General features: G+C 41.4%; 1 protein-coding gene across 1 annotated transcript; it reads right to left on the minus strand.

Moving 5' to 3' along the window:
* Positions 1-10,226: 10,226 nt before the first annotated feature.
* LOC139782808 (uncharacterized) lies at positions 10,227-11,102 on the minus strand. The gene is made up of 3 exons (XM_071721890.1): positions 11,013-11,102; positions 10,557-10,893; positions 10,227-10,477 (listed from the first exon to the last, which is right to left on the minus strand). Exons 1-3 carry the CDS (start codon positions 11,100-11,102, stop codon positions 10,227-10,229), a joined length of 678 nt encoding a protein of 225 aa, XP_071577991.1.
* Positions 11,103-14,002: the final 2,900 nt, after the last annotated feature.

Here is a 14,002-nt window from a genome sequence, read left to right on the forward strand (position 1 = left end):
GAAGTCTCACACAAATATGTAGATCCGAACATAGAATAAATTCGGAGTCCAAAATCTCGAAGCTTGGGGTAGGATGATTTCGATAAAATTTTATAAAAATCTGCACCGGTTTCTTTAACCGTTTTAAAAGAAATATTATTTTGCAGATCACATAATTCATCCTGTAAATTAAGATGCTGTTCTTCGATTGGCGCTGTAAGAGGATTCTCAAAAAGAATTAATTCTGTTCGAAGTTTTTCGAAGCAGGTGAAACGCGTATCGAATTCTTCTATAACAGAATCTACGAAATGGATGTTTTCCTTGAAATTACAGCTACTGCCATGTTCTTCGAGAAGAATCTGGCAAGAAGGAAAGAAATGGAAAATGTTATTATTTAAATGAGATTTGAATAACTGTAATTTCCTTCGGAAAGAATCAACATGACTAACTAATTGGGAAATATTTTGATTTGGTTTTTGCAGCTTTAAATTGAGAAGCCTAAGTTGATTAGTCATGTCAGTAATAAAGGCAAGTTCGGAAAGAAATGTTATATCTTCTAAAACAGATATATATTCCTGAAATTTTGGATTGTTTATTTCTTGCAAGAAAAGGAGGATCTCTTTTCTTATTGCAAAAAATATTTCCAAACATTTTGCAGCACTAAGCCAACGTACTGAACAATAAAGTGGGACATCTGTGTGGACAGCATTATGTTCTTGGAGAAATAATTGAAATTTTCGATGACTGAGGAACATGTGTCCACCTTTAATTATATTAATGATTTTAGTAACAGTCTCCATAGCTGTTGACAATTTGATAACTTTGCCGCTTAGTGCTTCCTGATGAATTATACAATGTATAATAGGGATATTAAAATTTCGCTGCTTTAATTGGCCGGCGAATCCTATTTTTGAACCTACCATAGCTTTTGCGCCGTCAGTCGTAATCGAAAAACATTTATTGAAGTCTACGTCAAACTTTTTAAGCGAGTCTTCGACTGCTAAACAAATATCAAGTCCGGTTGTTGTATCATGTAACGAGACAAAATCTAAGAGCTCCTCGACACATGAGAAATCGTCTTGCACGATTCGAATAAAAATACTCAACTGACTCGTATGTCGGATATCGGTGCTCTCATCCAAACACAAAGAAAAATACATACAGGACTTTAAAAGATTTTTTAATTTTTCTTCTATAGAATTACTGAAATCAGTAATTCTCGAAGTAATAGTTTTTGCACTGAGGGGAATACGCATTGCTTCGTCAAGCGTCAAGGAATTACCGAAAGCTTTCACTGCTTCGATGATACAGTTTTTCACGAAAGTACCTTCGGTAAATGGCTTCGAATTTTGTGCTATAAGCAAAGAAATAGCATAAGAGGCTAGTAGGGATTTTTGAGAGGAAGATTTAGAAGAAGATATTGCACCTTCTTCAAAAAATAACCATTCTTGATAAACTAATTTCAATCCTTCAATAATACTTAACTTTTCTGAATGTGAGTAATTCGAGTAATCGACTGAATGACTATTTATGAAATGCCTCTCTACTGTAAATTGATGACGGTGACTGTTACGTGTGCGCGAGAGAGTTTAATCCAACGCAACCGGCGCGATCACGCATTCAGAAAAGTTAAGTATTATTGAAGGATTGAAATTAGTTTATCAAGAATGGTTATTTTTTGAAGAAGGTGCAATATCTTCTTCTAAATCTTCCTCTCAAAAATCCCTACTAGCCTCTTATGCTATTTCTTTGCTTATAGCACAAAATTCGAAGCCATTTACCGAAGGTACTTTCGTGAAAAACTGTATCATCGAAGCAGTGAAAGCTTTCGGTAATTCCTTGACGCTTGACGAAGCAATGCGTATTCCCCTCAGTGCAAAAACTATTACTTTGAGAATTACTGATTTCAGTAATTCTATAGAAGAAAAATTAAAAAATCTTTTAAAGTCCTGTATGTATTTTTCTTTGTGTTTGGATGAGAGCACCGATATCCGACATACGAGTCAGTTGAGTATTTTTATTCGAATCGTGCAAGACGATTTCTCATGTGTCGAGGAGCTCTTAGATTTTGTCTCGTTACATGATACAACAACCGGACTTGATATTTGTTTAGCAGTCGAAGACTCGCTTAAAAAGTTTGACGTAGACTTCAATAAATGTTTTTCGATTACGACTGACGGCGCAAAAGCTATGGTAGGTTCAAAAATAGGATTCGCCGGCCAATTAAAGCAGCGAAATTTTAATATCCCTATTATACATTGTATAATTCATCAGGAAGCACTAAGCGGCAAAGTTATCAAATTGTCAACAGCTATGGAGACTGTTACTAAAATCATTAATATAATTAAAGGTGGACACATGTTCCTCAGTCATCAAAAATTTCAATTATTTCTCCAAGAACATAATGCTGTCCACACAGATGTCCCACTTTATTGTTCAGTACGTTGGCTTAGTGCTGCAAAATGTTTGGAAATATTTTTTGCAATAAGAAAAGAGATCCTCCTTTTCTTGCAAGAAATAAACAATCCAAAATTTCAGGAATATATATCTGTTTTAGAAGATATAACATTTCTTTCCGAACTTGCCTTTATTACTGACATGACTAATCAACTTAGGCTTCTCAATTTAAAGCTGCAAAAACCAAATCAAAATATTTCCCAATTAGTTAGTCATGTTGATTCTTTCCGAAGGAAATTACAGTTATTCAAATCTCATTTAAATAATAACATTTTCCATTTCTTTCCTTCTTGCCAGATTCTTCTCGAAGAACATGGCAGTAGCTGTAATTTCAAGGAAAACATCCATTTCGTAGATTCTGTTATAGAAGAATTCGATACGCGTTTCACCTGCTTCGAAAAACTTCGAACAGAATTAATTCTTTTTGAGAATCCTCTTACAGCGCCAATCGAAGAACAGCATCTTAATTTACAGGATGAATTATGTGATCTGCAAAATAATATTTCTTTTAAAACGGTTAAAGAAACCGGTGCAGATTTTTATAAAATTTTATCGAAATCATCCTACCCCAAGCTTCGAGATTTTGGACTCCGAATTTATTCTATGTTCGGATCTACATATTTGTGTGAGACTTCTTTCTCAAAAATGAAACTTATCAAAAATGAAAAACGTTCTTGTTTAAGCGACAATTCTTTACCGCGTCTTATGCGTCTTGCTACGTGCAATATGCAGATCGACGTTTCTGCTGTCGCTTGTAAAAAATCCCGAAAATAGTTATTCTGAATGTGAGTATTTTTTATTTCACTTAAGAGATTTATATATAAATATATATATATATAAATATATATATATATAATAAATATATATATATATATATATATATATATATATATACACATATAATTCTGCTTCTTCATTAATTAAAGTTCCAATTAATTAAATTTATGAAAGGGTTGTCTGTCTTCAGTGGATTAGGCCTACAGGGGATACCACTTAAAAAAAACGCGTCAATAATAGTACCCCATGGGTGATGCGGAAAACTATTCGCGGGGTGCCGGTACGGTGATGCGGTCGCGAAACGGCACGGTCCTGAGCCTCGCGAAGCTCGTAGGCTGCGCGCGGGACGTCGCGGTAAGAGGAGAGCGGGAGGCGGAGTCAAATGAAAATCGGCCGAAATGTGCATTTCTTGCCGAGCTCTGATTTATACCTTCCTCTGTTCCGTTCTTTCGTGGTAATTCCCTAACAATTTGTTCAAGATCGCTTGCACTAATTGGCTCAAAATTTTCCATAATTCCTTTATTCTCAATTACATAAATAGATCCCCTACTTGTGCTTTTTATCTCCTTATTACTAATAGATTTCACAATATTATTAATACTTTTTACGTAATATATATTAAATTTATCAGCTATATTGCATTCTTCTATGTCTTCTAATATTTCAAAATCTACATTATCAATGTTCTCTGAACCCCTTTGCTCACCCTTAATTAATTCTTTTAAAGTTTTCCACATCTTTGTAGGATTACTCCTATTATTATCATCTATCATATTCTCATAAAATTCCTTCTTTTTTGCCCGGATAAGTTTAACTACTGCATTTCTTTCATTCTTGAAAAATTCCCAGTCCTGCTCCTTACCTGAGCTTATTGCTCTACTGTGAGCCTCACCCCTTCTAACTGATGCCATTCTTATTTCATCTGAATACCACTTTTTCCCTTCCCATACTTTTGGAATTTTAAACTTTTTCTTAGGTACTATAGTATCCAATACACTTACTAAACTGTTAACAAATCTTTCAGCCCTAATACTTATATCTAGCCCTTGACCTTGCTCAGTTCTTTCTTCCATTATTCTAAGAAAATCATCTACATTTTTACTATAGTCCCTGCCTCTAAATTCTTTATATTTATTACTCTTTTTATTCATATTAAATTCTACTTTTAGCCATGCATGGTCCGTTATTTTAGGTTTCTCATTTACTTGCACCTTTACTTCCTTATTCGAAAAAATTAAATCTATCATTGTTCGACTATCTTTTGTAACTCTCGTTGGACAATCAACGTATTGCCTCATCCCTAGGTTTTGCATTACCGTTAATAATTTCTTTATATAAAATGAATCTACCATTATATCTATATTAAAGTCCTCTATCACTATACAGTCATACTTTATTATTAAATCTTCAACCGTATCTTCCAAAAATCTCACGAAATCGCCATTTGACGCACTCGGCGAATGATACACTACTGCTATCATACCTTTATACAAATTCTCTCTCATTTCTACCACCACGCACCAACAGTTTGACACTATCTTTTTCTTATCAACTATTCTAAATTTAATATCATCCCTAACATATAACAGTACTCTTCCTGTGTTTCTATTTTCAGCATCACATCTAACTATACTATACCCCGGTAGGGCGGCAGTGTGGTCTAGTGGTAGAGCGCCAGACTCGTAATCTGAGGAACCAGGTTCGAGTCCACTAGAGCCATGTAGTATGGAAAAAGTTTTTTTCCGAAGAAACTGCGCCCTTCGTGCAAGATAGGATCTTGTGCGGAAAAACTGGGCTCCGTCTTTCGGAAGAGACGTTAAACCGTTGGTCCAAAGGAAAGGTATGAGTGGGATAAGGTTGGGTACGTCCCTTCAAAAACGCCGTAAGATACTAGACTGTGAACCCTACGGGGATATACAGTAAATAATAGTTTTACTATACCCCGGTACATTAACCTCACTATCCTTAATTTCTACAGTCAATCTAGTCTCGGATAACGCTAGAATCGCAGGATTCACTCTCTTCATAATCTGATGTTGAATTTCATCCTTATGCGCCAAGAAGCTTTGTGCATTCGTATACCAGAGTAATTCCGCTTCTTCCCGTTGCTATTTTGCATCTTCCCAGCCGGCTCTTTTTTTCTCTTCCTCCAATACTTTCTTAAATGTCGGACATTCCGAATCCAGCGCCTCGTGTTCAACATTTATCTTCAAGTTGTACGTCTGATTCTTATAGGTACAGTTTACACACCTCTTCTTTGCCGTCGTACATTCATTCGCCTTATGATTTCCTGCACATTTATAGCATGTTTCCTGTCTCGTGCAATTCTTGGCAATATGGTAATAGCCCCAGCATTTAAAACATCTTCTAACACTAATATAATTAAATATAGGACACTTTTGCCATCCTAAATTTATTTTTTCTCTGTTTATTAGTGATTTATGAGTGCTTTTATCCACTTCAATTATTACGGATCCTTGCTCAATATCCTTATTTTTTCCTTTTAATATTTTCTTCACTAAGTGCATACAGAATTCTTCGCCAATTCTATTCTGCTTCTTGATTGTATCTATTAATTCATCATCTTCCATTTTCATTTCCTCTCCACCAACATTAATTATTTTAATCTTAGGTTTCCTCTTCTGTGGCTCAGAGACCTTGACCTCCTCACCCATTGTCGCTTGTACCATCGCCTTTAGCTTTTCCTTCTCTTCTTCCGTCTCACATCCTAAGATCACTGTCCCTTTACCTCCTTTTCTTAATTTAGTAATTCCTATTTCCATCTTGGTTATATCAATTTTATATTTAATTATTTTCTTCGTAATTTCACTCCTTTTGGTTTTATAATTAAGATATTTTCCTCCTTCCTCTCTTTAATCACATCGCTATATTTTCTTGTCGCTCCACCTGATGGTCCATATGCCCCTTGCATCAACATTTTTCTCAATTCTTCTATTTCCTGTTTAATGCCTCCCATCTCCTCACGGACTATTTCTTTTATCATTGACTTGATCTCCTTTTTACATGCTGTCTCATCTTTTAATTCTTTCACTGTTCTTACAAGCCAATCTATTTTTCTATCAATATCCCCTGCTCCACTGCTACTTTATTCCCGCTGCTTGTCGCCGGACTCATTTTTGCAGGTCCCGTCGTTTCCGTTGTTCTTCCTGTCGATGCCGCTGCTTTATTTATATCAGCTACTTTATCACCATCACTAATAACGAACTTCTCGAATGGAAAAGCTTAGCACAGGACTTGCATGCGATCACCTCAGTTTTTATAGACTTCTTACATGCCGAGCATTGGTACTCGGCGTATTCCTCGTTCATTCTGCTAATATTGGCAGAGACAGTTAATTGACTCGTCACTTTCACACGTCACTTTTACACGTCAGCGTTTTGTGTTCGCCGCCGATGTCTACCTGTCGTACGAGGCTTTGATGACCTCTATACAAAATGCAATTCTCGTGCCTATGTATCAGCATATTCCGGCTAGATAACACTCATGGCTAACCCCGGTCTATGCAGATATTCTTCACACAACTTTTTAACACTCTCCCTCACTTCTAAACCAATCAAAAATTAACACTTTTACGGTGCGATGTTTCACACGTCTGCTTCTGCTGAGAGAGAGAGAGAGAGAGAGAGAGAGAGAGAGGGGGGGGGAGAGGGAGAGGGAGAGGGAGAGGGAGAGGGAGAGGGAGAGGGAGAGGGAGAGGGAGAGGGATATATATATAGAGAGAGAGAGAGAGCGCTATGATATATGATATGATATGATTTATTATGCACGAGCGTGGCTAAAGGGCAAATATACATAATTACACAGTGTATTGCACTAGCAACAGACTAGAGATGCAGTGAAACAAAACAAAACTGCAATATTGAATAGTACAAATAGTACAAATAGTATAAACTACAGTATAAAATAACGCACTTAAAACTAATACAACAAGTACGGAAATAAAACTAAGAACTAACGCACTTAAAACTAATAATAAAAAACGAAATTGAGGAAAAACAATACATCACCAATACCAATACATCACAGTTCACTAGCAAGCAGAAACTCCTTAAGAAGATTCTTGAAGGAAGGGAATGAAGAAGCCGAAGTGATATTACAAGGAAGAGAATGCCAGAAATAGATCGAGGAAAGATGAAAAGAGTTTCTGTAGGTAGTTGTTCTATGGGAAGGAACATGAAAAGTTTGTGATGCAAGGCGGTCAGATCTCCTCAACGATGGATCAAGTAAAGTGAAATGCTCACTCAGATAAGATGGAGAAGACATATGAAGTATACGAAACGTTTGGCAGCCGAGAAAATACAATCTTCTATTTTCAACTGGACTTCCGTTTCCGGTGCGATAGAGTGTGTCACGTAGCGGTTAGGCGAGTCATTTTCGGCAGTGAGTGAGAACGTGGGAGAGTGTTGGTGGAGGTGTGAGAGTGAGAGGGAGAGAGTGGAGGAGCGAAAGTGTGTGTGGAAGTGGAGGGAAGGTGCGAGTGAAAAGAATAGAGGCGAAAAAGGGTCGGAAAGCGTGCGGGAGAGCGGAGCGGATCGGGCAGGGAGCACGCGAAACACTAAGAGGGGAAGCGTCGAGTGGGAGGCGGACGTGGGCGAGGAGTGCGTGAAGTATAGACGGCGCGCTGGCCGGAGAGGGAGACGGGCCAGGGGTATAATATACAAAGAAGGGAATCGGCCTAGATAGAATGATCGGGAGGATAGGGTACGATGAAAAGGGGGGGGGAGACGCAGACGCAGAGAGCAAGAAGTGGGAGTGTTAGCAGCATCAACAGCGTCGGGAGTGTCGGGAAAGAGGACGCAAAGAGGAAAAGAGAAAAGGCGGAAATGCGAGAGGGAGGGGGGGGGGAGAAGGATGATTTACTAGGGATAGTAAGAAGCCTCCCAAGACCTTGGGATGGGGAGAAAAAGAGAAAAGTGAGTGGAGGGAGGAGATGAGGAGGTGGAGGGAAGAAGTGAAGGAGGTGATGAACGATTTGAGAGAGGTGAAAGGGTGGAGGGGGGATATGAGGCAGATGATGGAAGAGATGAAGGAGGGGATCAGAGAGTAGGGGAGGCTGATGAGGGGGGAGGTGGAGGAGTTGAGAAGAGAATGTAGAGAGCGAGAGGAGAAATAAAACGAAGAGAAGGAGAAGTTGGTGAGTTGCATAAAAGGGTTGGAAAGGAAGGTAGAGGAGCTGGAAAGAAATAGAGAGGGGGGAGGAAAGGGGGGTAGGGTAGTGGGGGAGGGAGAAGGAGGGGAGGTGGGGGACAAAATAAGAGAGTTGGAGAGGAGGATGGAAAGGAAGGAGCGTGAAGAGAGAAGAAAAAATGGGTAATTATTTAGTTTAGGGGCCTCACCTCAAATATCGATGTAATTATGCTCAATCGACGCGTTTTTGCACGAAACGAAAGAATATGGCAGAAAAAAGTGTCGCTCTGCCTCGCGACGCGAGATATTAAACGTTAAAGTTGACAGGAATCAGGTTATGATTCCCGTCATACCGACGAGATGTAGCAACACTGAACATGCCCTGCGGCCACATACGCATGCTCAGTGGCCGCACGCGCATGCTCAGTGGCCGCACGCGCATGCAAAAGTGCGCCAATTTTAAATATGATGACTATTGACTGGTCAATCGTGCGGAATAACCAAGCGTCTTGATTCAAGCAGTTAGGTATCACGCTGGAAGTTTGTTTAGTTTTATTATGCGGGGGAAGGGGTTCCGCCGCAGGCTACTTCTATGTAAAAATCACAACTTCTATAAAGCAGGGCATATACACACGTGTGTATGCCCTGCTTTAACGAAAATCACAACTTTTATAAAGCAGGGCATACACACGTGTGTGTGTGTGTGTGTGTGTGTGTGCCCAGTACATGCGTGGGCGGGGAAATTTTGCTCCCCTGCACCCCCCTCCCCATGCATGTACTTTATAATTTCGCTTTACAACTTAGCATGTACTTTAAGTTGTAAAGCGAGTTCCACGCTTTCAACCACGGGGGGGTGCGGGGGGGCCGAAGGCCCCCCCCTTGCACCGCCTCGTCTGTGTGTGTGTGTGTGTGTGTCCACGCGAAACGAGGTGCCACATGGGTTCGTGACGCGCTTTACAACTTAAAGTACATGCTAAGTTGTAAAGCGAAATTATAAAGTACATGCATGGAAAGGGGGGTGCAGGGGAGCAAAATCCCTTCGCCCACGCATGTACTTAAACGAGCTTGTAAAGCGCGTCATGAACCCATGTGGCACCTCGTTTCGCGTGGACACACACACACACACAGACGAGGCGGTGCGAGGGGGGGGCCTTCGGCCCCCCCGCACCCCGCCGTGGTTGAAAGCGTGGAACTCGCTTTACAACTTAAAGTACATGCTAAGTTGTAAAGCGAAATTATAAAGTACATGCATGGGGAGGGAAGTGCAGGGGAGCAAAATTTAAAAAATACATAGGTTAGATGACGCGCTTTAAAAGTATTTAAGTGTTTAAAGCGCGTCATCTAACCTATGTAGGTTAGTGAAGATGTAGAAAAGTGTATGTGTGAACTATTTCGACATATTTATTAGTCATTTATACCTTTCAATACTCAAAATAGCTGCTATATTTTCCAAACTTTTTTTTGTTAATAACTTTTTAACGAATAACGAGCGCGGGCTGAAACCTTCTGAAGGTCACTCAGGAGGGTGACCTTGACAACATACTAAAATATCAAGGTCATCCAAGGTGTTCCCCCCATCTATACAATTACCAACATATCAAAGTACACGCGTGGGCGGGGGGGCTCCACCCCCCTGCACCCCCCAAGACAACGCACGCCACGCAATAATGTTAGGTATAATAAAGTTTAGATATGTAACATATTGTCAGGAAAAGTTAATAGATTTATTAATCCAGTATGATGTTCTAACAGCTACAATTAAATGTAGTGAATGTGGTAGTGACATTGATATTGATGAAGAAACATTAATGTACCGATGTGTAGAAAACGGTACTATGTAAAAAGTGAGCACAAGAAACGTATCTCTAAGCAGTGCTGGTACTTGGTTGGTCGGATATTTCTAACTCAAGTTCTGGCTGGTCCTCAAAAGTGGATATCGGAGGATATAATTCTGCGATGACATCAAAGAAGTTTTCGATACGCTCCAAGCGGCTATAGGCGCGTTTGAAGAGATATTCGCTCAAATATCCAAGGACGTGATCCTCCCTGGTTCCATACCTTGGGATATTTCCGCGAACTTCTCTCCAAACACGCTCTATATGCTGCGTATGCGCGCCTGTAGATTTAAAAAATGTATTAGAACAATATACAAATAAACAGTAATAATATAGTTAACTATGGTAAAAAGTTATCACCAGTTTCAGGATCGACGAAATTGTATGAGTGGTTTACCGTCAGATGTTGGAAGCCTTCATTGTTTAAACAATTATAGGACTTCCAACAATCTGACATGATGGTGGTGCCTGGCAATATCCACTCTTTGATACACGCCAGAAGTGTCTCTTCAGTTCGATCCTGTACTGGCACGATGAAAATCTTTGTGCCTCGCTCATATCCTCCGAAAATCCATTGACCTTTTACGAGCCGACCACGATTGTATTTTCTTTTTCCAATTTTTGCTTCATCGATTTCTACTGTGCATCCTGGGCCACCAAGTTTCTCACTATGTTTTTCAGCCCAGAACACACAGACCTGTAAGAAGAAATAATATTATTAATATTTTGGTTTATACATTTTACATGTATGTGCGTGCGTGCGTGCGTGCGTGCGTGCGTGTGTGTATTTATGAAGATATGTTAAAATATAATTACCTCTTGGCAAAAATTGAACCAGTCAACAATCGTGGCCGACGAAACGCCAGTTTCATCTTGCGTGTCATCTTGACGTGGATGTTTCAACATTAAGAAGCAGGCAACAATTTTACATATTGTTGCCACGTCAAGATGACTTTTTCCGAACCAAGTACCAGCTTTGCCACTTTTCTTAAAATTGCACTGCTTCGAGACACGTTTCTTGTGCTCATTTTTTACGTAGTACCGTTTTCTACATCGGTACATTAAAGTTTCTTTATCAAGATCAATATCACTACCACATTCACTACATTTAATTGTAGATGTTAGAACACCATGCTGGATTAAAAATTCTATTAGCTTATCCTGACATTATGTCAGATGCCCGAATTCTATTAAGCCTAACATTATTGCGTGGCAAGGTGGTGTGCAATTTCGCGTCTAACAATAATGCCATTGTCGTGCTTCATTTGTTTTATATAGTTTCTTTTAAATACATATTTAAAACTAGCGCAGTTTTGCATGCGTGTGCGGTCACTGAGCATGCGCATGTGGCCGCAGGGCATGTTCAGTGTTGCGATATCTCGTCGGTATGACGGAAATCATAACCTGATTCCTGTCAACTTTAACGTTTAATATCTCGCGTCGCGAGGCAGAGCGACACTTTTTTCTGCCAGATTCTTTCGTTTCGTGCAAAAACGCGTCGATTGAGCATAATTACATCGATATTTGAGGTGAGGCCCCTAAACTAAATAATTACCAAAAAATGTGATAATCAGAGCACTAGAGGTTAAGGGAGGAAGGAGGAGGGAGGCGGTGGAGGAGGTGTTAAAAGTCATTGGGGTGAGGGGAAATATAGAGGAGGTCAAGAGAGTGGGGGGGGATAGAGAGAAGGACAGAGAGATGGTACTTGTAAGGATGAAGAGTGAGGAGCAGAGAGAAGAAATCATGAAGAGAAAGAGAGAGCTGAGAGGAAGGAAAGAGAGGATTTTGGAAAACTGGACGTGGAAAGAGAGAAAGATGAGGTGGAGGTTAGAGGAAATTGCGAGAAAGGAGGAGAGAAGAGGAAGAAGGGTGAGAACAGGATATGGAAGGTTATGGATAGATGAGCAATGCTGGAAATGGGACGAGGAAGAGGAGGTTTTGAGGGATGGGAGAGGAGAGCAAAGAAGAGAGGAGGAGGGGGAGAGAAAAGCGGGGGAACAGAATAGTCCCACCGCGATGGTTGATGTTCCCCGGGTGGAAGACCAGCCCGAGGAAGAAGTGTGCGTCGTCGATGGCAAACAGTGCAATCTGGAGAAGTTTAAGTCCAATATCAATGCGGAGAATAGGTACAGTCAGAACAAGCGAATGGAGGGAGGGGAGGGAAGAGGGAGGAAGGGGGAGAGAGAGAAAAGGAGAAAATGGAGCGTGGCTTTTTGGAACGTGGCTGGGCTAGAGAACAAGGATAAGGAGTTCTGGACAGGGTTGAGGAGGTGGGATGTGATGGTGATGATGGAAACATGGTTGGATGACAGAGGGTGGAAAAGAGTGAAGGAGAGACTACCGGGAGGGTATGAATGGGGAATGCAAGCAGCGAGGAGAGAAAATAAGAAGGGAAGAGCGATGGGGGGAATGGTCATGGGTATAAAGAAGGAGTTGGAGGAGAAGGGGGAAGGGATAGCGGGGGCGGGAGAGGGGATTATGACGGGAAGGTTGAGGGTGGGGGAGGAGAGATGGAGGATAGTGGGAGTCTACGCAGGAGAGGGCGTGGAGAAGGCGCTGAGGGGGCTGGAACGATGGGTGGAGGACAGGGAGACAGGAGTCAGAGTGTTGATAGAAGGGGACTTCAACGCGAGGACAGGGGAGGAAGGGGGAGAATTGTGAGGGGTAGGAGAAGGAAGAAGGGAGTGGGGGGCAAGGAAAGAGACGGTCAAAGGACCGGTAAATAGGGAGGGAAGGATGATGTTGGAGTTCCTGAGGGAAAGAGGGTGGTGCATCTTCAACGGGAACACAAGGGGGGACGAAGAGGGAGAGTTTACATAATCGGGGGAAGGGAATGCACAGTGATAGATTATGTAATTGGGGAGGGAGGGGTAAAGGATAAAGTGGAAAGGATGGAGATCGGGGACAGGGTGGACTCTGACCATCAACCGGTGGAGGTATGGTTAAAAGGGGAGTGGGTGGGAGGGAAGGGGAACAAGGGAGGTGAAAAGAATTAGAGGGGTGTATGGAGTGAAGAAGGGAGAAATAGGTTCAGGCAGAAGCTGGGAGGTGTAGAGTTGGGGGAGAGGGGGCTGGAAGAGGAATGGAAGGAGATGGAGGGGAGGTTGAAGGGGGCAATGAAAGAGACGAAGGAGGAGCTAAATAAGGAAAAAAAGAGGAAAATAGGCTGGTGGGATGAGGAGTGTTTAGAGAAAAAGAGGGAGGCAAGAAGAGAATTAAGGAGGTGGAGAGGGGCGGGAGGGATGGGTGAGGAATATAAAAGGAGGAAGCAAGAGTTCAGAGAGATGTGTAAGAGGAAAAAGAAAGAGGAGAATGACAGATGAGAAAAAAGGCGGCGGAAGTAAGCAGAGAAAGTGATGTATGGGAAATAGTTAACAAGGAGAGGAAAAAAGGAGGAAAGTGACGGAAGGGATAGAGATGGCGGAGTGGAAAGAGCATGTTATGAGGCTACTTGGGGGGGGGGTGGAAGGAAGAGTCGTCAAAGGAGGGGGAGAAAAGAGGCGAGAGGGAGAGGGAGGTGAAGAGGAAATAAGTAAGGAGGAAGTGAGAAGGGTCCTAAGGAAAATAAAGGAGGGAAAGGCGGCGGGGATAGCCGGTATCTCGAGCGAGGTGTGGAAGCACGGAGGAGAAGAGTTGGAGGATTGGGTGAGAGGGTTTTGCAACAAAGTCTGGAGGGAAGGAGGGTGGCCGGAGAGCTGGAAGGAGGGGATGATTGTGCCCATAGTGAAGAAGGGGGAAGGAGAGAGGGTAGAAGACTATAGGAGGGTTACCCTGGTATCCACCTTATACAAGTTGTACGTGGCGGT

Source organism: Temnothorax nylanderi, unplaced genomic scaffold (genome assembly GCF_030848795.1).
Source record: "Temnothorax nylanderi isolate EJ_2023f unplaced genomic scaffold, tnyl_v1.0 TNYL_tig0441_pilon, whole genome shotgun sequence".
Classification (NCBI taxonomy): domain Eukaryota; kingdom Metazoa; phylum Arthropoda; class Insecta; order Hymenoptera; family Formicidae; genus Temnothorax; species Temnothorax nylanderi.

Excerpts from the sequence above, each read along its gene's own strand:
- LOC139782808 (XM_071721890.1), bottom strand. The coding sequence starts at position 11,102 with ATGTTGAAACATCCACGTCAAGATGACACGCAAGATGAAACTGGCGTT. Across the intron at positions 10,894-11,012 it reads GGTTCAATTTTTGCCAAGAG|GTCTGTGTGTTCTGGGCTGA; the intron begins GTAATTATATTT and ends TTCTTCTTACAG. Across the intron at positions 10,478-10,556 it reads TTTCGTCGATCCTGAAACTG|GCGCGCATACGCAGCATATA; the intron begins GTGATAACTTTT and ends TTAAATCTACAG.